This window comes from Phyllobates terribilis, unplaced genomic scaffold (genome assembly GCF_046119375.1).
Source record: "Phyllobates terribilis strain yellow unplaced genomic scaffold, ASM4611937v1 Scaffold_259__1_contigs__length_2703414, whole genome shotgun sequence".
In the NCBI taxonomy this organism is placed as follows: domain Eukaryota; kingdom Metazoa; phylum Chordata; class Amphibia; order Anura; family Dendrobatidae; genus Phyllobates; species Phyllobates terribilis.
This window is the reverse complement of record NW_027363019.1, coordinates 472,213-498,379: the sequence shown is the minus strand read 5'-3', so window position 1 is coordinate 498,379 and position 26,167 is coordinate 472,213. Positions and strand designations below refer to the sequence as shown.

At 45.6% G+C, this 26,167-nt stretch overlaps 1 protein-coding gene across 1 annotated transcript; it reads right to left on the bottom strand.

Annotated features, from left to right (window-relative positions):
* Positions 1-1,363: 1,363 nt before the first annotated feature.
* On the bottom strand, positions 1,364-25,375 carry LOC141219267 (uncharacterized). Its single transcript, XM_073666041.1, has 8 exons — positions 25,112-25,375; positions 17,259-17,438; positions 16,240-16,363; positions 11,804-11,901; positions 11,647-11,725; positions 10,849-10,946; positions 10,610-10,727; positions 1,364-3,186 (listed from the first exon to the last, which is right to left on the bottom strand). Exons 1-8 carry the CDS (start codon positions 25,334-25,336, stop codon positions 1,394-1,396), a joined length of 2,715 nt encoding a protein of 904 aa, XP_073522142.1. The 5' UTR covers positions 25,337-25,375; the 3' UTR covers positions 1,364-1,393.
* Positions 25,376-26,167: the final 792 nt, after the last annotated feature.

The window sequence follows — 26,167 nt, the reverse complement described above, 5'->3', positions numbered from 1 at the left end:
TTAGAAGATGATGGTAGTGAAACGTTTCTCTTTGTTTTTTCTCTTAATGAGAGCCTGAATCTTTTCATTAATTAGAAATATGCGCCTCTTTTTTTTGCCCTAATCCACAAAACATGAACTCTTGTATGGATTTGGGGGTCTTAGCATCCGAGATGCCCATGGTAGCTCTCACAGCCTTAATCAACCTATCTGCGACTTTTATAGGAAAGCATGGCCTACCCCCTGTATCGCCATTAAAGAATGAAAAGGAACAAGAATCCAATCCACATTCACCTTCCGACTTTATAGATTCATCTAAATCAGGTGATAATTTTTTGGACCCTTTCCTTCCCTTTCTATTCCTTTTTTTATGAATAAGGGTCTCAAGGGAATTCTTAACTTGTGCCCTGATCACGGATCTCAAATCCATGAAGTTAGTGGATTCTTCACATGCGGTTTTCTGTATACAATCTGCACAGTCTTTTCTGCCACAAGTCAGGTAACTTATCCCTACAAAGGGTTCACTCCTTATTCTTTTGTGCCACATTTCTTAAGCCATTCCTAGTAATTAGAGACAAGAAAAAGGGACTTAATTACCATGGTGAAATTTCACAAAGATCAGTCAGCATTCTGGAGTTTAATAAGGGTACCAGATTCAGGGGCTGGATCAAATCACACCATTATTCGTGGTCGGTCGTACTATCACTTCTGCAACTCATGAGACTGCCATTGCTGTGTAAACTCTGATCCTGGCACTGACGTTTCTCCATATCACGTGGGGAAGGAGAGCCAGAGAAAACCCACTCTTTTGGCAGTCAGGCGTGATTTTAAAAGAGGGACCAGCCACAGCAACTCCCGCACACCCTTGTGCATGCCTTCTCCAGACCCCCTGGAAGTGAAATCCAACACTTCAGGTCAGAAGTCTCCGGCATGCTCTTCATCAGGGCGCACCAATCCCAGGGCGTCCTGCACATGCGCAAGCCTGGGACATTGTTGGGGCCAGCAGGCATCCAAAAGGACTTCGGCGCTCGCATCTACATGAGCCCTCAAGCAACCAGCGGTGGCGCTTCCAGGACCCGACACGGCACTATAGACAAGGAGCCTTTCTTCCAGGCAAGGCCTGGGTAAGTTTCTCCTTTAACTTTCCTCTCCTGATTCTTCAGCTTCAGGTTCCCTCATGGACAGGAAACCAAAATGATGCAGGGTAGAGGTGCAGCCCTCTTATTCAGTACGCTTCCTGTCCTTATTGGGTGAATTCCCTCTCTCGTGTGGCGCTGGTCATGGGGGAAAGGAAAATTTTAGAAATTGTTCTGGTATTCAGTGAGATATTAATGACAATCTTACTTATCAAAGGAAGTGTACTGATTATTCTGAGCAATTTTATTAAAAATTTTAAAACACACAGTGTACACGATTACACTTTCTTTCCTGTATGACTTCCCCCATGTCTAACAAGATACGATTTATTTACAAAAGATTTCCCACATAGTGAACATGAATACGGCTTCTCCCCAGTGTGACTTCTCTCGTGTTTCACAAGACTTAATTTACCTGTGAAGGACTTCCCACATTCCAAACATGAAAATGGCTTTATTCCTGTGTGAATGCTCTCATGTCTAACACATTTTGATTTATGTGTAAAGCATTTCCCACATTCTAAACATGAATATGGCTTCTCTCCTGTGTGAGTTTTCTGATGTCTAATAAGAGTCTTTTTATCAATAAAGCATTTCCCACATACTGAACATGAAAATGGCTTCTCTCCTGTGTGAATTCTCTGATGTATAATAAATCTTGATTTAGCTGGAAAGCATTTCCCACATTCTGAACATGAATACGGCTTCTCTCCTGTGTGAAATGTCTGATGTCTAATAAAACTCCCTTTATATCCAAAGCATTTCCCACATTCTGAACATGAATATGGCTTCTCTCCTGTGTGAGTTTTCTGATGTCTATTAAGAGTCTTTTTATCAGTAAAGCATTTCCCACATACTGAACATGAAAATGGCTTCTCTCCTGTGTGAATTCTCTGATGTATAATAAATCTTGATTTAGTTGGAAAGCATTTCCCACATTCTGAACATGAATACAGATTCTCCCCAGTGTGACTTCTCTCGTGCATCACAAGACTTAATTTACCTGTGAAGGTCTTCCCACATTCTGAACATGAAAATGACTTTTCTCCTGTGTGAATTCTCTCATGTCTAACACATTTTGATTTATCTGTAAAGCATTTCCCACATTCTGAACATGAATATGGCTTCTCTCCTGTGTGAGTTTTCTGATGTCTAATAAGAGTCCCTTTATCATTAAAGCATTTCCCACATACTGAACATGAAAATGGTTTTTCTCCTGTGTGAATTCTCTGATGTCTAATGAATCTTGATTTATCTGTAAAGCATTTCCCACATTCTGAACATGAATACAGCTTCTTCCCAGTGTGACTTCTCTTGTGCAACACAAGACTTAATTTACCTGTGAAGGCCTTCCCACATTCCGAACATGAAAATGTCTTTTCTCCTGTGTGAATTCTCACATGTCTAACACATTTTGATTTATATGTAAAGCATTTCCCACATTCTGAACAGGAATATGGCTTTTCTCCTGTGTGAGTTTTCTGATGTCTAATAAGAGTCCCTTTATCTGTAAAGCATTTCTCACATACTGAACATGAAAATGGTTTTTCTCCTGTGTGAATTCTCTGATGTATAATAAATCTTGATTTATGTCTAAAGCATTTCCCACATTCTGAACATGAATACGGCTTCTCTCCTGTGTGAATTCTCTGATGTGAAATAAGATTCCCTTTATCTGTAAAGCATTTCCCACATTCTGAACATGAATATGGCTTCTCTCCTGTGTGACTTCTCTGATGTATAACAAGTTTTGTTTTATTTGTAAAGCATTTCCCACATTCTGAACAGGAGTATGACTTTTCTCCTTTGTGTTTTCTGTGTGTTAATAAATCTGAGCTTTTAGTAAATTGCTTGTCACACTGAAATCTTGTATCTGTGTCACCTGGAATTGTGATAACAATGTGAGATTGCTCAGGAGATGATTCCTCATGATTAGGAGGATTATAAGAAAGTGAAGTGCTGTGAAGTCCAGAAGGTGCAGGAAGGGTGATGAGGTTTCCTCCATTAGAGTGCTCCCATATATCTTCTTTTTTACAATTTAGTGATAAACCTTTATTCTCACAGGGATTTCCTATAAGGATGAAAGACAGATTTATGTTGTTAAAAAAATCATATCCAAAGAGATTTACACATTTATTTTCTGGATCTCACAATGAAGACCCTCGTCAGTCAAAGTACCGGTAATAAGGAAGACAACTACATGCCATAACATTAACACAATGACGAGTAAAGTGAATAACACTTATAAACTGGTGACATTGGCACAAGTCAGGGGTGGCAGAGATTAGACAGCAAATAGACAGTTCTTAAAGGGAACCTGTCATCAGGATTTACCCCCTTAATGTACCACCAGTGCCATTTCACTCTCTCAAGCTTCCTATCTCGCCCTTAGTGTAGAAAAGTGTCCACGCAATTAAAAATTGAGTTTTAATCTTTTATTACTGCATGCAAATGAGACTGACTAATCACAAAGGTGGGCCTCATAAAGGTGGCCGCCGTAATCATGTCCACAGTATACCTAAGGACTAGTGTTGAGCGAGTATGTTCTGTTAACCCTTTCGGTGAGTATGCTCGGGCGAGCTCCGAGTATTTATAGCTGCTCGGTGATAAGGTTGAATCCCTCCCGTGTGCATGATTTGCGACTGTTTGACAGCTTTATTACATGTGAGGAATGTCTATTTCTTACATATTCCTCACATGTAATAAAACTGTCAAACAGTTGCAAATCATGCACACGGGAGCGATCTAACCTTATCACCGAGCAGCTGTAAATACTCGAAGCTTGGCCCGAGCATACTCGGACAGAACATACTCGCTCAACCCCAGTAAGGACATGATACGAATCCTTAGAAGAATGAAATAGCACCGAAGTCATATTACAGGGTTAAATCCTAATTACAGTACCCAGGGGAGTCCTTCTCCCAATGTCTGAGAAGAAAAATCTACAGTGGTAGAAAGTGGAATGATTCGAGTATGTGAGCAACCTGTAGTGCAAATGGGCCTCCATGTATCCTCTGGAGCCTCCTTATTCCATTAACCACCCTACACCACGGATCCTCCTTATCCCCTGAAGCCTCCCTACACCACGGATCCTCCTTATCCCCTGGAGCCTCCCTACACCACGGATCCTCATCATCCCCTGGAGCCTCCCTACACCACGGATCCTCATCATCCCCTGGAGCCTCCCTACAACACGGATCCTCATCATCCCCTGGAGCCTCCCTACACCACGGATCCTCCTTATCCCCTGGAGCTTCCCTACACCACGGATCCTCCTTATCCCCTGGAGCCTCCCTACACCACGGATCCTCATCATCCCCTGGAGCCTCCCTACAACATGGATCCTCATCATCCCCTGGAGCCTCCCTACACCACGGATCCTCATCATCCCCTGGAGCCTCCCTACACCACGGATCCTCATCATCCCCTGGAGCCTCCCTACACCACGGAGCCTGCTTATTCCCTGTAGCCTCCCTACGCCACGGATCCTCCTTATCCCCTGGAGCCTCCCTACACCATGGATCCTCCTTATCCCCTGGAGCCTCCCTATACCACGGATCCACCTTATCCCCTGGAGCCTCCCTACACCACGGATCCTCGTTATCCTCTAGAGCCTCCCTACACCACGGATCCTCATCATCCCCTGGAGCCTCCCTACACCACGGATCCTCCTTATCCCCTGGAGCTTCCCTACACCACGGATCCTCCTTATCCCCTGGAGCCTCCCTACACCACGGATCCTCATCATCCCCTGGAGCCTCCCTACAACATGGATCCTCATCATCCCCTGGAGCCTCCCTACACCACGGATCCTCATCATCCCCTGGAGCCTCCCTACACCACGGTTCCTCATCATCCCCTGGAGCCTCCCTACACCACGGAGCCTGCTTATTCCCTGTAGCCTCCCTACGCCACGGATCCTCCTTATCCCCTGGAGCCTCCCTACACCATGGATCCTCCTTATCCCCTGGAGCCTCCCTATACCACGGATCCTCCTTATCCCCTGGAGCCTCCCTACACCACGGATCCTCCTTATCCTCTAGAGCCTCCCTACACCACGGATCCTCCTTATCCCCTGGAGCCTCCCTACACCATGGATCCTCCTTACCCCCTGGAGCCTCCTTACACCACAGAGCCTGTTTATCCCTTGGAGCCTCCCTACACAACGGATCCTCATCATCCCCTGGAGCTTCCCTACACCACGGATCCTCATCATCCCCTGGAGCCTCCCTACACCATGGATTCTCCTTACCCCCTGGAGCCTCTCTACACCACAGAGCCTTCTTATCCCCTGGAGCCTCCCTACATCACGGATCCTCCTTATCTCCTGGAGCCTCCCTACACCACAGATCCGCCTTATTCCCTGGAGCCTCCCTACACCACGGATCCTCCTTATCCCCTGGAGCCTCCCTACACCACGGAGCCTGCTTATCCCCTGGAGCCTCCCTACACCACGGATCCTCCTTATCCCCTGGAGTCTCCCTACACCACGGAGCCTGCTTATCCCCTGGAGCCTCCCTACACCACAGAGCCTGCTTATCCCCTGGAGCCTCCCTACACCATGGATCCTCCATATCTCCTGGAGCCTCCCTACACCACAGAGCCTGCTTATCCCCTGGAGCCTCCCCACACCATGGATCCTCCTTATCCCCTGGAGCCTCCCTATACCACGGATCCTCTTTATCCCCTGGAGCCTCCCTACACCACAGAGCCGGCTTATCCCCTGGAGCCTCCCTACACCACGGATCCTCCTTACCCCCTGGAGCCTCCCTACACCACAGAGCCTGCTTATTCCCTGGAGCCTCCCTACACCACAGAGCCTCCTTATCCCCTGGAGCCTCCCTACACCATGGATCCTCCTAATCCCCTGGAGCCTCCCTACACCATGGTGCCTCCTTATCCCCTGGAGCCTCCCTACACCACAGAGCCTGCTTATTCCCTGGAGCCTCCCTACACCACAGAGCCTGCTTATCCCCTGGAGCCTCCCTACACCACAGAGCCTGCGTATTCCCTGGAGCCTCCCCTACACCACGGAGCCTGCTTATCCCCTGGCGCCTCCCTACACCACGGAACCTCCTTATCCCCTGGAGCCTCCCTACACCACGGAGCCTGCTTATTCCCTGGAGCCTCCCTACACCACGGAGCCTGCTTATCCCCTGGAGCCTCCCTACACCACAGAGCCTGCTTATCCCCTGGAGCCTGCCTACACCACGGAGCCTGCTTATCCCCTGGAGCCTCCCTACACCACAGAGCCTGCTTATCCCCTGGAGCCTCCCTACATCATGGATCCTCCTTATTCCCTGGAGCCTCCCTACACCGCAGATCCTCCTTATCCCCTGGAGCCTCCCTACATCATGGATCCTCCTTATCCCCTGGAGCCTCCCTACACCACAGAGCCTGCTTATCTCCTGGAGCCTTCCTACACCACGGATCCTCCTTATCCCCTGGAGCCTCCCTACACCACAGAGCCTGCTTATTCCCTGGAGCCTCCCTACACCACAGAGCCTGCTTATCCCCTGGAGACTCCCTACACCACAGAGCCTGCTTATCCCCTGGAGCCTCCCTACACCACAGATCCTCCTTATCCCCTGGAGCCTCCCTACACCATGGATCCTCCTTATCCCCTGGAGCCTCCCTACACCACGGATCCTCCTTACCCCCTGGAGCCTCCCTACACCACGGATCCTCCTTACTCCCTGGAGCCTCCCTACACCACGGATCCTCCTTATCCCCTGGAGCCTCCCTACACCACGGATCCTCCTTATCCCCTGGAGCCTCCTTACATTACTTGGTCTATATACAGCTGAACCTAGTGCACATGTGATACATCCGCCCCTGCCCGAAACCCTAAATATATGTCCTTAAAAATAATGTTTAAAGGGAAACTGTCCGTTCCCTGTGCCCCCAGAACCCGCAGCAGATGTGTCTGCAGATATAAACTCTCCACCTAACATCTCTATTACATTAAACACACAAACAGATCTTTAGAAAAAGTATTGTATTTCTAAAGTTTATGAGGCCTTTGATTTGTCGATGAGGCGTTCGTGACCCCAGAGTAGTCGTCCCACTTAGCATGTCATCACGGCTTTGGAGGCTTGAGAACATGACAAACCTACCGCATGCGCGCGGCTTCTCCTCCTCACTGCATTGAGCCTCTGACGCCGGGTGTACGCGTCCCATTACTGAGATAGGAGAGGACGGTCACTACTGGTCAGAGTCCATGTAGATGGGAGGAGCTCAGCCTCTAGCCCCGCCCTCCTCTCCCCTCCCCCTACACAGAATCTTATCAGTAGCGGCCGTCACCTCCGATCTCAGTGATGGAACAATGTTTCCTAACTGAATAGAGATTTTACCCCGGAACCGAGAATCCTGAGACGGAAGAAGAAATACACAGATTTCTGTGGAGACTCCGGGGACAAAGTCTCCTATTTCCATCTCGTCTATTCTTACAATTCATGAAGTTTATTCCTCTTATTCTTGTGTAATAAAGACTGATCAGGACGTTGTGTCTATTATATGGGAACAATGAGGAATACTGTCACCATGTAACAATACATCGCTTATGGTTTATGGCCGCCAGGATTTGGTAACACAAAAATGTCTGAAAAGAAACAAAGTATTTATTGTAGAAAAGTCCTAAAAGAAAATGAAATAAATATATTGTTATTGGCTTGGATTAGTTGTATTACCGCAGTTACAGAGACCCTCCACCCCGGGACTGAACGCTACACATTTCCCTGTACAGTCCCCTATGGGGTCCTCTGCCCTCCGCTGCCCCCTCAGATCGGTGGTCCCTTCCCCCGGCTTCCAGGGCGGTCAGTGCAGTGGTATGGTGAGTGCAGTAATACGTCTACCCCACCCTCCCCTGCCTTTCCTGTGCTGTGACCTATAGGGCAGCGCCACATCCTATTAATCTCCCAGCAGTCTGCGGGGCGTCACCAGTTACAGATGTATTCTGCACCTGCTTTCATTGCTCCTGTTTGTCTTTGGTAACCTTGTCTGGCTTCCATAATACCCCGGGATGACTTAGGCCTCCATCTACAGGACCATTCTTACTCGGCTTCCTGATTCTGACCTCGTCCCGCTTCTTGATTGTCTAGTACCTGCCATCTTTGGGTCAGATCTGACATGTCGACCTTCTTCTGCCAGCTCGCTCTACCAGCCAGCACTACTATGTGGAGCAGCCCCGGTGTCTGTGCTGTAAGTCCAGATCACTGTACAGTGGTAAAAAGATGGAAGCCGGGAAACCTCTGGGACCGGCTGTATGGAGACTGTGTGTAAGCGCCTTATTATTAGGAACTGCCAGGTTTCCTCCATCGGTTCACCGTTACAGGAGGCAGATGGAGGACACAAGGAAGGGAGTCTATATATGATAACCGTATAGTCACTTCTCAGTCTCAGGGTGGACGGTCGTTTTATCACTCAACTTGTGCAGCTCATGAAGAGAGAAAAATTCTAAAAAATAACAGCAGAATAAAGATGATAAAGTAACAAGATGAGAAATACAACTCATCCCCCACAAAAAAGCTCCTCATACAGCGAGGTCAGTAATGAGAAATAAACCATCAAGAATGGAGAAAACAATCCAACAGAGGCCGGACAGACATCTGTCTGAGATGGTGAGTCCTGCATTGAGCAGGGGGCTGGATACGGGGACCCTGGAGGTGGTCCCCTCCAACCAGAACATTCTAGGATTGTAAGTTGTTTGGTCATTTTATCTGTAAATCATTTCCCCCATTATCGGCCTTACAGATACATTTTTTCTTTATTGATTTTTAATTTATTTTTTTTTTACTTTCTCGTCCTCTCATTTCCGGAGTCATAATGTTATTGGTCACTAAGCTGTGCAGTTCTCCTCCTATTCACCCTATAAATGTAAGGAAATACTGACAACTGGGCGTTACCATTGTTCCCCTACATTGTCCAATCAGAGCTGAGTGTCAGAAGTGTGGGGACACATGTATGGAGAACGGTGACACCCGGTTATCATGTCATTCATAAATGTCGGAGGAACGGCCGGGAATCTGAGCAGCAGTTTCTTTCTTTGGTAACAATTCTTGTCAGAAAAAGAATTTCATCCAATTTATTGGTAAAAAAAACAAAAACAAAAAAACTTAAAACTTTCGGAACCTGGATGAGGACGTCTTCTTACCTTCTTTTGGTAATTTATGTATTTTACTGTTGGAAAGAGAATTATTTATTGAAGTTAGAGGCTCAGATGGGGGGACGATTCCTAGACGACATCTTGTCTGGAGAGACCGAGAGTGAAGATTCTTCTAAAGGGACGTTCCCAAAATCACAATGTGCTCTTATAATAAAGTACACCCTGGTTATTGTGAATATAACCCCTGTATAACATCTGGCCTCTCCTGCACATATCACCCCCTGAGTATGCCCCCAGGATCTATATACCCAGCAGTTGAAATTGTAACCAATACACACCGAGGAGCCACATGTTATATACTGGGGGGTGGGACAGGGCTGGATGTTATACACCGGGGGGACAACAGGGCCTGAAGGAGAAGCCAGAATGCAGTGATTAATGCGTGTGGCCCAATACTATTCTCCATATAGTGAATCTCTCCATATTAAAAGATTCACCATAAATGAGACGCTGACAGGGGATATAATCCGTGCATGGTGAAGGGCGCCCCCTCTGGGCAGTATTTAGTCTCCATGTTTATATGTTGATTGAACCAGATCTCAAAAACCGACATGATGTAAGATAACGACAACTCTAGATGCGGCCATCGCAGCTGTTTGTAGATACGAGCTCCTAATCCCTTTTATGATGAAGCAATTCCCCACCCGGCACAGAGGACTAAACATCTGTCATGTACTGTCACCTACCTGGTGTCCTCCGCTTGTCTCTGACTAAGACCTGTGTTCTGGTCCTCCTACATCCAAGATGGCCTCCATAGTGGCAGAGGGACGACAGCAGTATGTCTGACCCACACCTCCATAGCACGGCACTTACTGACTTACCATAGGGGTCTTCATGCCACCGGGCAGCCGGCCTGGATGAGGAGGGACCAGAACGCCGGCCTCAATGTAGGAGGCAGTGGGAGGCAAACAGAGGCGACAGGTAGGACGACTCTACATGTGACATGTGTCGTCACTCGTCAGCACCAGGCAGTGGCTGCTACATCACCGAGATCCATAGGACGGGGAGATTCATAACCTGGAGCACAAGCTCAGTCATTTATATGGCAGCACGGACTTGTGTAAGGAAAATATGGACGTAAAGGATGGAAAGAATATTATAGAAGGTAAAGGAAAACTAATATGTGCTTCCTAAATCATTAAGAAGAGGTGTGGAGGCGGCCCCGGTATTCATCAGAGCACAGCCGGACTCTACAGGAGCAGCCGCGCCATCACCGGACGCTTCTGCTGTGATGTGGACAGCGGATAAAGCTTCACTGCACCGGAGACTCCACACGATATCACACACCGGTCATCATCATCATCATCACACGCTGGTCATTATTACATACCTGTGGAAACATCTACCGGAATCTCCTCCTTCCCGTCACTCACACACGGCTGATCCCCCCCCGTCATCGCTTCTTCTTCTGTCTCGTCCTTCACTTTATTCTTAGTTGGATCTTCCTCCTGATATACCAGATGTAACAATCAGCACAATACAAGAAACCACGAAAATCTGTGGCATCTATGACCTCAATCAGAAATGTCCCCTATATACAGATCCAGTACAGGGCTCAGCACAGTCTACCTGATGATCCTCCGGGACATTGTGATTCTCCTCTGGACAGTCCTGGGAATACAGAGGACAGGGACATCTCTCTGGTGGATTTCTCCTCCTGAATCCATCTGTAGGAAACACACAGTGACGGAATAGATTGTGTCATGTGTGGCAAAGTCACTGGTAAAGTGATAGAGGGAAGATATATTTCACGGAGGCTATTAGCTTCTGTGAATTGAAACCATGAAATTTGCTCCAACATGTTATTTGCTTAAAGAGGTTAAACTTCCATGTTAAAAGGGAGTGTTTTTTGTGAATGATCATTGTGAAGGGTGGGAGGTCATTCACCATATCTCCATCTCAGAGTGTGGTCTTTGATTTAAATACAAGTCCTACTGAGGCATTCAGTGTTCAGTGTCTGGAGAAGCTAGCTCCAGAGAGGATCTTGTGTTTGTTTTTCCTGAACCAAGTGGAGTTGCTGAACTCTCAGCAGGTGGATCCCTGCTATCACAAAGACTGTGCTTTTGTGTTACCATTTTGCTTTGTTTTCTGTTTTGGCCAAAGGGCCGTGATTTCTTTTATGGACTCAGTGTTGGTTTATGCTGCATTTTAATAAACCAACGAGAACTTTTTGGCCAAAGGGCCGTGATTTCTTTTATGGACTCAGTGTTGGTTTATGCTGCATTTTAATAAACCAACGAGAAGTTTTTAAAGAAACAGTGTACCTGTGTCTACCTCCGTGTGAGCGATCTACCACACATGTTATGATGAAATTATGGGAGTAGTAGTAGGTGACCACAGAACAGACATGACAGTCTCCCTCCTCACCCTGCTGATCGGCCCATATTGCGATCGCGTCTTGTGCTCCATGTATAACCTCAACCTTAATATCAACCAGATCTTCACCCTAAAAATAAAAATGTAAGATGAGCTCAGGTCCCATCACTTCATGGTCCGATGTTGTGGGGACTTCAGTGTCATCTACCTGATGATCCTCCGGGATGTTGTGATTCTCCTCTGGACAGTCCTGTGAATACAGAGGACGGGGACATCTCTCTGGTGGATTTCTCCTCCTGGATCCATCTGTGGAGACACACAGACTGAATACATGACCTGCCGTGTATCAGTCTATATATGAGACTCGTCTCTCAGTACCAGTAATTCTAATGTTTATGTATCAGGGAATAAATTACATTGTTGTGGTCCTCACCACCGGTACCAAGGACCCAGCACATTGTGGCCTCAAGTATGAAGTGATAATCAGCGAGGCCAAAGCCTAATGCTCTCTGCTCTGCACCCGGAGGATCAGGACCCTGAGGAGAGGGACAGAGAAGACCCTCGTCAGTCAGATGAAGGAGCCGTACTAAGAAACACAACTTCTCCAAGTTTCGTTTCCAGGGATGGAACCACAGAGGAGCTGGAGAAAGCTCCACATTTCTATCCATCGGTTTCTTCTGTCCTAATTCACCGTTATGTAGATTGGTGGGAAGGACGGTGACCATTTACCAGTGATTGTATTTTGAGATCTCATGATGTCATCATGAGGACACGGCCTCCCTCCTGGACAGGATCCTCTGGGATCACTAAGAGGAGAGAACCTGATCTATTAAAAGACGGGTTACCGCTTTCTTATTCTTCTTTAAATAGAGATAACTCTCAACATCCGCCTCGATATAAACACTAAAATAGGCAGCAAGTTCTGCGTTTGTCTCTGAAGGAGGAAAAAAGGGCACATGTACGGCTGACGGATGAAGTCACAGCGCCGGGAAGGACGGTGTTGTGGGGAGCACCCGGTACGCAGCGGTTAGTGCCTATCAATGTGTAGAAAGGACAACTAGAGAGCAGGCACCGGGGTCATGGGCGCTTACTGATGCACACGGGGAGCCAAGGAGAGATTGTCTGGTCAGACTCCACAGAAAAGCTCCATAATACATATTCTTCTGAACAAACATCCCTTTAACCCCGTCACTCCCCAGTCTGTTTTCACCTTCCTGACCGGGCCAATTTTTTACAGTTCTGACCTCTGTCACTTTATGGAGGTAATAACTCTGGAGCTTCAACGGATCCCGCTGATTCTGAAACTGTTTTTTCGTGACACATTGTGCTTCATGTTAGTGGTAAATTTAGGATTTGGCTTTTTTTTTGCGTTTATTTATGAAAATATCGAAAATTTTACAAAAAAAATGTTGGACTTTTAATTTTTATGTCTTTTAACCAGATATGTATTAACTATTTTGTATGGAATAACTAACATTTACCACATGTCTACTTCACATCAGATTTATTTTTTTTGGTAAAAGTTTAATCAGCAATTTCTTATTTTTCAAACAAAATTTACAAAACCAATTTTAAGTTTCCTCCTTTCTCCCCTTTTGTATTTTAAGTCTGCAGTCCTGCTCCCCAATACTTATATCTATGGCCAGTTTGACGTCAATCAGCCGTTACTAACATGTCGCATTTAAGGGATCGCACTCATCGGCTGAAATAAAATTGGTCGGATCTTCCTGAACAGTAGGATGATTGTCTTGCGAGTACGATGCGACTTCTCTCACCTGTCTCGCATCTGTATGACATCCGCATCAAACGCGTTTATAACATCAGCTTTTACAGACGGTCATTCTCTGACATTTCAGGCTAATTTTCTAACTAATAAAACATTTTTTATAGATCTAGAAAGATAGAAATGAGTCAGTGAGATATATCGTCAGTGCAGGGCGTGTGGAGCTGCTGTACATGGATTTAGCTAATAATTAAAGAATTTAAAGTAAAAAAAGCAAAGGGGGAAAGCGGACAGCTGATGCTTATAGTCTGGGAAGCGGGTAATAAACATTAATATACATAGATCTTCCCAGGGGATTAATATTAACATCTGCGTAGCCTTTACTGGTTATTAACAAGGGGTGACCCCCTCCCAAAAAAATGATGTGGGGGCCCCTTCTATTTTTAATAACCAGAAAAGGCTAGGCAGACAGCTGCAGGCTGGTATTAATAGCCTAGGAAGGGGCCATGCATATTGTACCCCCTCCCAAACTAATAACATCAGCCTGCAGCCGCCCAAAAAATGGCGCATCCATTAGCCTCGGCTCTTCCCACTTTCCCTGGTGCGGTGGCAAATGGGGTAATAATATTGGGGTTGATGTCAGCTTTGTAATGTCAGCTGATCTCAAGCCCAAGGTTAGTAATGGAGAGGCGTCTACAAGACACCCACATTACTAACCCCCATCAGTTTAAGTAAAAAACACAAACACCCAGAGCAAAGTCCTTTATTTGAACAAAACACTTCCCGACCCTTTTACCCATTTAATAATATCCAAAGAAAAATAAAAAAAAACAAAGTCATCCTGAACTGTCGGCAGATAATCCATACTGATGATGTCCCGTGACGAACTCCAGCTCTGCTACATCTGTATGGTGTGTTGAGCGATGGCTCAGCCCGCCAGCCAGGACACACTGGTCAGTGCAGCGAGCAGTGACGTCAGTAAGGTGACCAGAGCTCATTGGCTATGAACTCCGGTGACCTTAGTCAGAGCAGTGCTAGACACTGCAGGAGCATTCTCACGCTACTGGCTTGCTGAGCAGTCACATCAAACAATCCAGATGTAGCACGGCTGGGGATTTTTGTTGGACAGCATCACATAAGGATTATCGGCGGACAGGTGAGGATTATTTTGTATTTTAATTTGATCTTTATAAAGGGTAAAAGAGGGTCTGGGAGTGTTCATTTCAATTAAAGGACTTTGCTCTGTGTGTGTGCTTTTTTAACTAAACTTACGGAGTTAGTAATGGGGGTGTCTTATAGACGCCTCTCCATTACTAACCCCTGGGCTCGAAGTCAGCAAACATTACAAAGCTAACATCAACCCCAATAGTATTACCCCACTCGTAACCGCACCAGAGCAAGTGGAAAGAGCCGAGGCTAGGCGCCAGAAATGGTGCATCTTATGGATGCGCCAATTCTTGGGCAGCTGAGTGCTGGTGTTCTTGCACTGGGAGGGGGACAATATCCAATTCCCAGGCTATTAATATCAGCCGGCAGCTGTCTGTTTAGCCTTTGCTGGTTGGGTCCCTGGTTTCCTGCACTGCTGGTAACATTACCATTATGTCTATCTATTGTGTCCTATTGCACTTGGTCTGTTGATGCTTATTTGTATCACCTTTGCCCAGCATACTGACTGAACCTATCACTTTATATGTTTATTACTATATCCTTTATGTCTATGAGGTATAATGCTTACTTGTGATAGTGTTTCTCTAGTCAGAAACTTTTTCATTATAATGATATAAATAACTGATATTATATATTACTTATGTGATGTATGCTATGGACCTTTACGCATTAGTATACTCTCTAACATATAATTGGACCCATATTTCGTATTTACTTAATAGGATAATTTCACCTTTGGTCTGGGCCTTAGATGTAGCAGTGCAGTACACGAAGCTTTATATCCAGGTATACCACCATTGTTCTTCCTGAACTTGTACCTCACTTTTTGTATATATTGTATTTGTATATGAATATATATGGTATTCCTCTATATGTTTTTTTTTTATTTGTTAATAATAAAGATATATTTTTAGCCCTTTGAAGAAAACGCTTCATCTCTTTAGTGACAGTAATTAACAGAGGCTGAAGTTACAGTTCTATCCAAAGGCTTAACCTTCTCCCCGACAATTGAGTTTGACGTTCATAGAACTTTATTAGATGTGAATAAGTTTGTGAGAACTTTCACTTTGCGTTGTCATTTCATGGTCAATGAACAGAATGAGAACATGGAGAACTCGTTACAAGAAGTTTCTCATGATGATGTTCCCAATAGAACTGGAACTTTTGATGAACGGGGTTCACTTCTTGATCATAAAACTCCAGCGATTCAACACAACAGACAGTTACTTTCAATCGTTTGTTATAAAAAAATCTCTATTACTATCCGGTCAAGTCTCGTCCACCAGTCTTGGATGTTTTCTAGGAAATGATTGAAGATGAACTACTTACATTAAAAAGAACACAAAATTTCAAGGACAGAAATATCATAATCTAATGATATCAGAGCAACGAGCTCTGAAAGAACTTAACGAGAACTCTGACCTCCTCATAAGGAAAGCAAAGGACGATCCGCTGTTATATTGAATGTGGGACTTTATGAAAAATTCCATTGGGAAATCTGCAGACAAAATGTGACCGATGCTCTAAGGAAGGTGAAAGATTCTGAAAGAAGCCGCCGAGGACGAAGACTCAAGACTGATGAAGACGACAGCGGAGAAACCGCGACTCACAGATCAGAAGAGAAGAATCAGGGAATGAAAGCTGTGAGAAAATGTAGAGAAAACCAGAGCAAGTCTGGAGAAAAATCATCTATTATAGGACGAGGCCGAGAGACGTCATCACATCCACCGGAGCCAACAAGAGTCTCCTCTCACCTGGTGATGTCAGAGGCCGGAGCTCCTCCATCATCACCTCCTGGTACCGATCCTGGTGTCCTTCTAGATACTCCCACTCCTCCATGGAGAGATAGACAGCGACGTCCTGACACCTTATAGGAACCTGACAACAACGACACCGTCATCACCCAGAATCCTCCAGTGCTGTCCTGTATAATGTCCCAGCAGTCACCTCTCCGGTCATCACCCAGAATCCTCCAGTGCTGTCCTGCATAATGTCCCAGCAGTCACCTCTCCGCTCATCACCCAGAATCCTCCAGTGCTGTCCTGTGTAATGTCCCAGCAGTCACCTCTCCGGTCATCACCCAGAATCCTCCAGTGCTGTCCTGCATAATGTCCCAGCAGTCACCTCTCCGGTCATCACCCAGAATCCTCCAGTGCCGTCCTGCATAATGTCCCAGCAGTCACCTCTCCGGTCATCACCCAGAATCCTCCAGTGCCGTCCTGCATAATGTCCCAGCAGTCACCTCTCCGCTCATCACCCAGAATCCTCCAGTGCTGTCCTGTATAATGTCCCAGCAGTCACCTCTCCGGTCATCACCCAGAATCCTCCAGTGCTGTCCTGTATAATGTCCCAGCAGTCACCTCTCCGCTCATCACCCAGAATCCTCCAGTGCTGTCCTGTATAATGTCCCAGCAGTCACCTCTCCGGTCATCACCCAGAATCCTCCAGTGCTGTCCTGTATAATGTCCCAGCAGTCACCTCTCCGCTCATCACCCAGAATCCTCCAGTGCTGTCCTGTATAATGTCCCAGCAGTCACCTCTCCGGTCATCACCCGGAATCCTCCAGTGCTGTCCTGTATAATGTCCCAGCAGTCACCTCTCCTGTCATCACCCAGAATCCTCCAGTGCTGTCCTGTATAATGTCCCAGCAGTCACCTCTCCGCTCATCACCCAGAATCCTCCAGTGCTGTCCTGTATAATGTCCCAGCAGTCACCTCTCCGGTCATCACCCAGAATCCTCCAGTGCGGTCCTGTATAATGTCCCAGCAGTCACCTCTCCGCTCAGCAGCTCAATCATCTTGTTGCTGAGCTCTAGGATCTTCTTCTTCCTCTCATGTATCGGGGGGTGCGGGGGAGGCTCTGTGATGGGGTCCGGGCTCCGCCCTCCTGACTCCTGGAGATGGATGATGGGAGTCACACCCTCCCCCGGTGTCTTCCTCACTATTGTGTAATCCTGTGTATGGAGAAAAGTGGTAAAACACAAAACCCCAGAGAGATAATGAAATAGTTGTGGCTTTCTAACCCAAAACCTAATTACAGGTTCCTATTAACACTTTCACCCACGAGACTGTTTTCACCTTTCTGATTAGGCCAATTTTTTCAATTCTTACTAGTTTGACTTTAATTTTGATCAAAATTACACAGTGACCCTATTTGGGCCATGTGTGAACACGCTCTTACATGCTGCATGTACACTCATTTATATTCCAGTTCATTTCTTTAGTTTTTTTTTCAGTTAAAGGGGTCCTCCCATCTCCAAGATCCCATCCCAATATGTAGTAGGTGTAATAATAATAATAATATTAGCAAATACCTTCAATTAGAAATGTAGTATAGTATTTTTGGTTGGCTAGCTCTCTTACCCCATGTGCAGGCATCGCAGGACCTTAGGTATCCATGGTTACGACCACTAGCAGCTAGCCAGCTAACTGTGATTTTATCAGTGGACGTAACCATGGATACCTAAGGTCCTGCGATGCTCTGCACATGAGGTAAGAGATAGCGAATCAAAAATACTATACTACATTTCTAATTAGAGGCATTTGCTAATATTACTATTATTACACCTACTACATATTGGGATAGGATCTTGGAGATGCGAGTACCCCTTTAAGTGCGCACAAGTGTGGTAATCTCATGTGGTGTATGGCAGGGGGCTGCACTCCTCGCAGTATACAATGTATCTCGCTGTGGACAGTTTTCTGTCAGGAGAAGAGTCCTCTCTTCTCAAATTAAACTCCACAATATAATATTTTTCCAGTAAATGCCTCCAGGTAGAGGGTGATGATGGTGGTAGTAGTCTGTGCACCCGAGCCCCAGTCATAAAGAAGCCTAAAGAACTTAAACAGAAGTCCCTTTACTGGGGATAATGGGTCAAATTCTTAGGCTGTGTGCCCACGATGCGTTTTTGAAGCGTTTAGCAGCAGCAAAAACGCTGCAGAAACGCTTCAAAAACGCTTGGTAGAAGGTCCGCCATATTCCCCAATGATAATCCGCGTGTGCTCTGCACATGCTGCTCAAATTTCCACTTCCGTTTTTTCATGGGGAAAAAAAAACGCAGCACCACCAATTATTTTGCAGAAGCGCTGCGTTTTCGCCGCCATTGACTTGCATTGGAACGCTTCAAATCTGCAAATATGTAAAACTACTTGCAGAATTAAAGCGCATTTGCTGCGATTTTGGAACACAAGACTGCAGCAAATGGGAAGTGACCTCATGCGGGGGCGTTCCAGCCATCCCATAAATCCAGGAAGACGAGAATCCCATACCATTCCTGTCTTCCTGGATCATGGCTGAGCACCTGGGGTGGTACAAGATGGACCTGAATGTCCCGGTCATGATTGGTGTCTGCGGGTGTCTGCGCTGGAAACCTGCGCGGTGTCAGCATGGGCTCTGCGCAGTGTCTGCGGTTGTCAGCGGGTGTCTGCGTGCAGGCAGACATAGGTCTATGTGACACTACTACTCCCATCGGCCTATGTCTGTCCCCCGTCCACTAGTGGCAGCAGGATCAGCTCGATGGGAGCAGTAGTTCCCATCAGCCTGATCCTGCTGTTAAAATTGCCCTAATGTGTCCGTAAAACTGCCCCATATGTTATTTTTGGCCCCCATAGGTTTATATTTTTGCCCCTATACATTTTTTATTTTTTGTATGCCCCCTTTTTTTTTTTTTTTGGCAACCTATTTTTTTTTATTAATTTAAAGTCCCCATTTTTTTTTTGTTTGGTCCCCAATTAATTTTAAAAATACATTTCATTGGTGGCCAGTGGTTGCCTAAAGAAATTTAGTTTATACATTACCTGTTCCCGCCGATCGCCACCTAAAATAAAGTAAAAAATAAAAAAAATACACCTATACTCACCTATATACCTAATTCCCCGAAGCCCTCAATCTCCTGTAATAAAATATAAAATAAAAAAACACAATTTTATCCTTACCCCTCCATAGTAATCCACGAGTGTCCCATGAAGATCTCCAGTTTAGAGCAGCCACATAAAATGTGACCGCTCTAAACCGCTGCCACCGCTACAATGACGGGGCCGTAAAGCAGCCCCATCATTGCATAAGTGAGTTCACCGGAGTTCAGGCAGCGCTGCTCCGGTGACCTCCTTTACGGCCCTGCTGACCGTGAGAAATTCCCACGGTACAGCAGGGCCGTAAGGGGGGTCACCGGAGCTGCGCTGACTGAATGCACTCTGGTGACCTCAGTCAGTGCCTCACACTGCCGGGAGCGGAAGTGTTCCCGGCAGTGTGAGCTTACAGCAGCCATGACAGCTGTCACATCTCCAGATGTGACAACTGTGCATGGGAGATCATCGCAGGAACGTGGACAGGTAATTATTTTTTTTTTGTAAATCTATAATTAAATAAAATTGTGTGTTTTATTTCAAATAAATAATTATTTTCTGGGTGTAGTGTGTGTTTTTTCTTTTTAGCTCTTTGTAGGTTAGCAATGGGGGTGTCTTATAGACGCCCCTCATTACTAACCTGGGCTTTATGGCAGCTGGCGCTGACATGAACCCCACTACTATTACCCCCTGCCACCGCACCAGGGCAGCGTGGAAGAACGAGGCTAAGCGTCAGATTTGGCGCAAAAATATGATGCGCCAAATCTGGGGCGGCTGAGGGCTGGTATTATAGCCTGGAAGGGGGCCTATAACCTTGGCCCCTTTCTAGGCTATTAATATCAGGTCGCAGCTGTCCGCAGAGCCTTTGCTGGCTCCAATTTATAGGGGGACACTATGTCATTTTTTTTTTTGGGTCCCCCTGTAGAATGGACAGTAAAGGCTAAGCTAACTGCTGCGGCCTGATATTAATAGCAAGGGAAGGGGCCATGGTCCTTGGCTACTTCCCAGACTATATCAGCCCTCAGCCGTCTGCTTTCCCTCTGCTGGTTATTAAAAATACGCGTGAACCCACACATTTTTTTTTTTTTAAATACATTGAAATGTAAGATTATTGTACAGCGTATGCGTGACCAAGCATACATTGAAATGGGTCTGTGTGTGTTTCCGGTATGTGTGGAAAAAGTCATCACCATTCGTACCGGAGATTCTGACGTGTGAAAGAGCCGTAATTGGATACTGGGTGAGGAGTGTGTGTGTGGGGGGGAGCCCATGTATACACACGCGTACATATCTGCATAGAGTATGTATGTGTATATATTTTTTTTATATTAATTACAGGGGCTGCAGTTCTTGTGGCATCCTGAATACTTCCAAAATGGTGAATAGGGGTTTGACTAGGAAATTACATTATTGGCCTTTTTTTTTTCCCCACTAACTTTATTTGGCTTCAAAAACGTTTACAAAACGCATCAAAAAAGCGTCAAAAACACTTCAAAAACGCACATAGAATCTGCATGCATTTTTCCGGCAAGGAGATGCAGAAATGGTCAGGAAAATTTCTGCTTCATTTCTGCATCGTGGGCACATAGCCTTATTCACAAACGGTAGGGAGCTGAGGTACAGGATGACACTCAGGCTGAGTTCACACGATGCGTTTTTAATGCGTTCCCACGGCGTTTTTGCAGCTGCGTAAACGCCGTGGAAACGCATTAAAAATGCATGGTAGAAGGGAAGCAATGTTCCCCAATTGAAATCCGCATGTGCTGTGCCCATGATGCGGATTTTTCCGCAGCGTAAACGCTGCGCTCAAAAATCCGCAGCATGTCCATTAATTTTGCGGAAAAGCTGCGTTTTCGCCGCCATTGACTTGCATTAGAACGCGCCAATTCCGCAAGACTGCATCTGTACTTGCGTAATTGGCGCGTTCTAATGTGCGGATGGTACCCGGGTGTGGAGGAGAGGAGAGTCTCATCCGCACCCAGGTACCATTAAAAAATCTGTAAAAAAAGGATAAAATAAAAAATAAATGTATATTTACCTTCTGTCGGCCCGCGCAGCGCTCCTGCTTGGTTCCCGGCACTTTGCAGTGAGTTGAAGGACCTGCGCTGACATCAGAGTCATGTGACGGGTCACGTGACGCTGACGTCGGCAGGTCTTTCAATTCAAAGTTGCCGGCGAGGGAGAACGGAATGAGCGGGATACCGGGGGCCATCGGAGGGTAAAGTATACATGTATTTTTTATTTTTACCACTCTCTCGGGTCACACTTTATAAATCCATGCCGGTTGCATGGATTTATATAGTGTGACCTAGTTGTCAAGCACTTTCCAAGTGATGCTAAAATCGCCTGGAAAGCGCTTGTCAATCCACATGCGGAAATGCATGGGGGAACGCATGTGAATCCGCATGTATTCTGCAGGAAAAACCGCATGCACAATCTGCATGTGAATCCGCATATATTCTGCAGGAAAACCGCATGCACAATCTGCATGCGTTTTTTCTGCCAGGGAGATGCAGAAATGGTCAGGAAAATTTCTGCTTCATTTCTGCATCGTGGGCACATAGCCTTATTCACAAGCGGTAGGGAGCTGAGGTACAGGATGACACTCATGGTTGAATATTGTTGTACACCTGCAGACAGGCAGATCATGGAAACCTCTGGTTTCATCAAATCTGAATATTTCTTCCTCAGCGCTGTGCTCTGTTTCTGCCCTGAGGTAATTCTTCCTAATATGAAGACTATCAGCTCCCCTTATTGTGTCTGTCCCTTTTTTAAGCGCAGCAGTCAGGGAGAAGGTAGGTAACTCCTTCACCTACAAAATGGCTTCCTCTTCTCAAAATGTCTGACCACCAACTGCCTCTTCAATCCTTAACTACCTCACAGGATTTAACTCCTCCCACTCCCATGTGACTGTTAGAGCTGCAGTCATTGGCTGACTGCCCAGAGGCGTTTTTCCAGAAGCTTCTGCATATTAAACAGAGTTGGGTCACATGATCAAGCCTGTTAGAGGAAGATTAACCCTTTTTGTGCTGCCTGTCAGCAGGTCTCACAATTTATATAAAATGCACAGTTTACACAAAAAAACACATCATTTATATGAAACACACTATATATCTGGTATCCCATTGGAGAATGGGAATACCCCTTTAATTCTTCTGAATATTAAGTTATATCATTAATATTAACCCCCTTTTACCCCCGAGGGTGGTCTGCACGTTAATGACCAGGCCAATTTTTTCAATTCTGACCACTGTCACTTTATGAGGTAATTACTCTGGAGCTTCAACGGATCCCCCGATTCTGAGAATGTTTTTTCGTGACATATTGTACTTCATGATTGTGGTAAAATTTCTTCGATATCACTTGCGTTTATTTGTGAAAAAAAGGGAAATTTGGCGAAAATTTGGAAAATTTAGCAATTTTCAAAATTTGAATTTTTATGCCCTTAAATCAGAGAGATATGTCACACAAAATAGTTAATAAATAACATTTCCCACATGTCTACTTTACATCAGCACAATTTTGGAACCAAAATTTTTTTGTTAGGGAGCTATAAGGGTTAAAAGTTGACCAGCGATTTCTCATTTTTACAACAAAATTTACAAAACCATTTTTTTAGGGACCACATCACATTTGAAGTGACTTTGAGGGGTCTATATGACAGAAAATACCCAAAAGTGACACCATTCTAAAAACTGCACCCCTCAAGGTGCTCAAACCCACATTCAAGAACTTTATTAACCCATCAGGTGCTTCACAGGAATTTTTGGAATGTGGAAGAAAAAAATTAACATTTAACTTTTTTCACAAAAATGTTACTTTAGACCCAATTTTTTTTTTCGCAGGGGTAACAGGAAAAAATGGACCCCAAAATTTGTTGTGCAATTTCCCCTGAGCATGCAGATACCCCATATGTGAGGAAAAAACACTGTTTGGGCGCACGGCAGGGCTTGGAAGGGAAGGAGCGCCATTTGACTTTTTGAATGTAATGAATAATTAGCGATGCCATGTTGCGTTTGGAGAGCCCCTGATCCCCACAAGTGACCCCATTTTGGAAACTAGACCCCTCAAGGATTTTATTAAGGAGTATAGTGAACATTTTGAACCCAGAGGTACGACACAGAATTTGATAATATTAGGTCATCATATTGAATAAGTTGTCATTAGTGCTCGCTACATGATTTTGCAGCAGGTACTCGGGTATGCACCATGTATCGCGAGTGCTCGAGTCCCCGCCCGCATGTTTCATGGTTATTAGAAACCCAAAAAAAAACATGTGGGGATCGCTTGTGCATGGCAGGCAATCCCCGTTAGGTTTTTTTGGCCACAATGCATATGGGGCGGAGACACGAGCACCCGCTATACTCGGTGCATACCCGAGCACCCGATGCAAACTCAGGTAGCGAGCACTTGCGCTCGACACTAGTCGCCATATCGTCATCTTTTTTTTTTCTACTTTTGAAAAAAATCCCAACCCCATCACAACCCTAACCCCAAACCCAGCCCTAACCCCATCACAACCCTAACCCTAGAGTTTATTTTTTACGCCGTCCCTCATGCGGTATAAGTGATTAGACGGCTTTATTCTTCGGGTTGGTGCGATTACAGTGATACCAGAATGATATCGGGTTTTTATGATTGACAGCTGTCACACACTAAAAGACGCATTTTTTTTTTTTAAATCTAGTTTTTGCATCGCCATATTTTGAGAGCTATAATTTTTCCATATTTTGGCCGACAGAGTCATGTGACAGCTTGTTTTTTGCGGGACGAGTTGACGTTTTTATTGGTGCCATTTTCAGGCACGCGACATTTTTTGATCACTTTCTATTTCAATTTTTGGGAGGCAGAATAAACAAAAAACAGAACTTCCAGAATTTTTTTTATGTTTTTTTTTTTCATTCTGTTCCGCGTGTGGTAAAATTGATGAGGCAGCTTTATTCTTCGGGTCAGTACGTTTACAGCGGTACCACATTAATATCATTTTTCTATGTTTTGGCGCTTTTACACAATAAAAGCTATTTTATAGAAAACTATTTTTTTTTCATCGCTTTATTCTGAGAGCTATAACTTTTTTATTTTTAAGCTGATGGAGCTGTATGGCGGCTTGTTTTTTGCGGGACAAGATGGTGTTTTCAGCGATACCATTTTTATTTACATTCGCCTTTTTGATCGCGTGTTATTACATTTTTTGTTTGGCGCTATGGTGATAAAGCATTGTTTTTTGCTTCTTTTTTTTTTTTTTTTACCGTGTTCACTGAAGGGGTTAACTAGTGGGACAATTTTATAGGTCAGGTCGTTCCGGACACAGCAATACCAAAAGTGTACTTTATTTATTTTTATGTAAATATGTGTATTTAATTAATAATTTTTCCTTTCTTTGTTGTTGTTTACCTTGTCTCTGGACGGGACATCAACTTTTCCTGCCCGGATCGCTGATCTAATACTCTGGATTGCTTGCATCAGGTGCTGCATGTACGGTGGATGTCATGAAGAGGTTAAATGGAATCTGTCACTAAGTTATTGCCACTGACTGGCAGCTTTCTGCCTATGCACAGTGTACAGAGAGCGGCCAATCAGGGCTGTGGGTGAAGCTATACAGAGCTCAGAGCACTACTAGAGCTACAGCAGAATAAACAGGGATTTCATCAGAACTGCAGCTAGCAGCCCAGTAAGCGACCGAATCAAGGTCTCTGCCCCCACATCATGATGCTCTCATATCAGATAGATGTCGGACTTGTTACATAACACAATAAAGCTGATAGAAATGTAGAGGAGTTACCTCTCCGCTCAGCAGGGAGATGATCTCCAGGGTGAAGTGTAATAATCTTCTGGTGGTCTCGTCCTCGTCCATCCTCCGGGGGTCATTCAGGAGAAGGAGGGAGGAGCACTGGATCAGCTGGAGGGATCTCGTCCTGCCGGCTGATAACAGAGAGCAAGAGCTGCACACAACCAGGACGGAGATCTGCACTGAGAGCTGGAGGACCTGTGGTGATGTCACCGCCATGTGATCAGGGGGCGGAGCTCAGGAGATAGGTGAAGGACCTGTGATAATGATGACGTCACCACAGCTCCTCCCCCTCAGTGCAGCAGACACTTCATACTTCTCCTGGATCTCTGTTCTCTCTGTTATCAGCCATTATACAGAGACCTGCGCCCAGGAGACATTATATACAGAGCAGAGAACATTCCCCGCAGATTATATTCCTGGAGACAGAGCAGGATCTGTGTGACGTCAGCACTGAGGGGATTCCAGGAGGAGACCAGAGGCCGAGAGACCGGATCCATCAGTGATCTGAGCCTTAGTTACAGGATCCATCGGTCGTGGTCGGTGACGTCTTGTAGATGTGATCGGAGCCTTAGTTACAGGATCCATCGCTCGTGATCGGTGACGTCTTGTAGATGTGATCGGAGCCTTAGTTACAGGATCCATCGGTCGTGGTCGGTGACGTCTTGTAGATGTGATCGGAGCCTTAGTTACAGGATCCATCGGTCGTGGTCGGTGACGTCTTTTAGATGTGATTGGAGCCTTAGTTACAGGATCCATCGCTCGTGATCGGTGACGTCTTGTAGATGAGATCGGAGCCTTAGTTACAGGATCCATCGGTCGTGGTCGGTGACGTCTTGTAGATGTGATCGGAGCCTTAGTTACAGGATCCATCGCTCGTGGTCGGTGACGTCTTGTAGATGTGATCAGAGCCTTAGTTACAGGATCCATCGGTCGTGGTCGGTGACGTCTTGTAGATGTGATCGGAGCCTTAGTTACAGGATCCATCGGTCGTGGTCGGTGACGTCTTGTAGATGTGATCGGAGCCTTACTTACAGGATCCATCGGTCG

What these genes read in the sequence shown, in the direction of transcription:
- LOC141219267 (XM_073666041.1), bottom strand. Translation starts at nt 25,336, where the DNA reads ATGGCGGTGACATCACCACAGGTCCTCCAGCTCTCAGTGCAGATCTCC. An exon ending in CCGGCCTCTGACATCACCAG is followed by an intron (nt 11,902 to 16,239) that starts GTGAGAGGAGAC and finishes GTGTCTCCACAG; the next exon opens with ATGGATCCAGGAGGAGAAAT. An exon ending in ACATCCCGGAGGATCATCAG is followed by an intron (nt 11,726 to 11,803) that starts GTAGATGACACT and finishes TTTTATTTTTAG; the next exon opens with GGTGAAGATCTGGTTGATAT.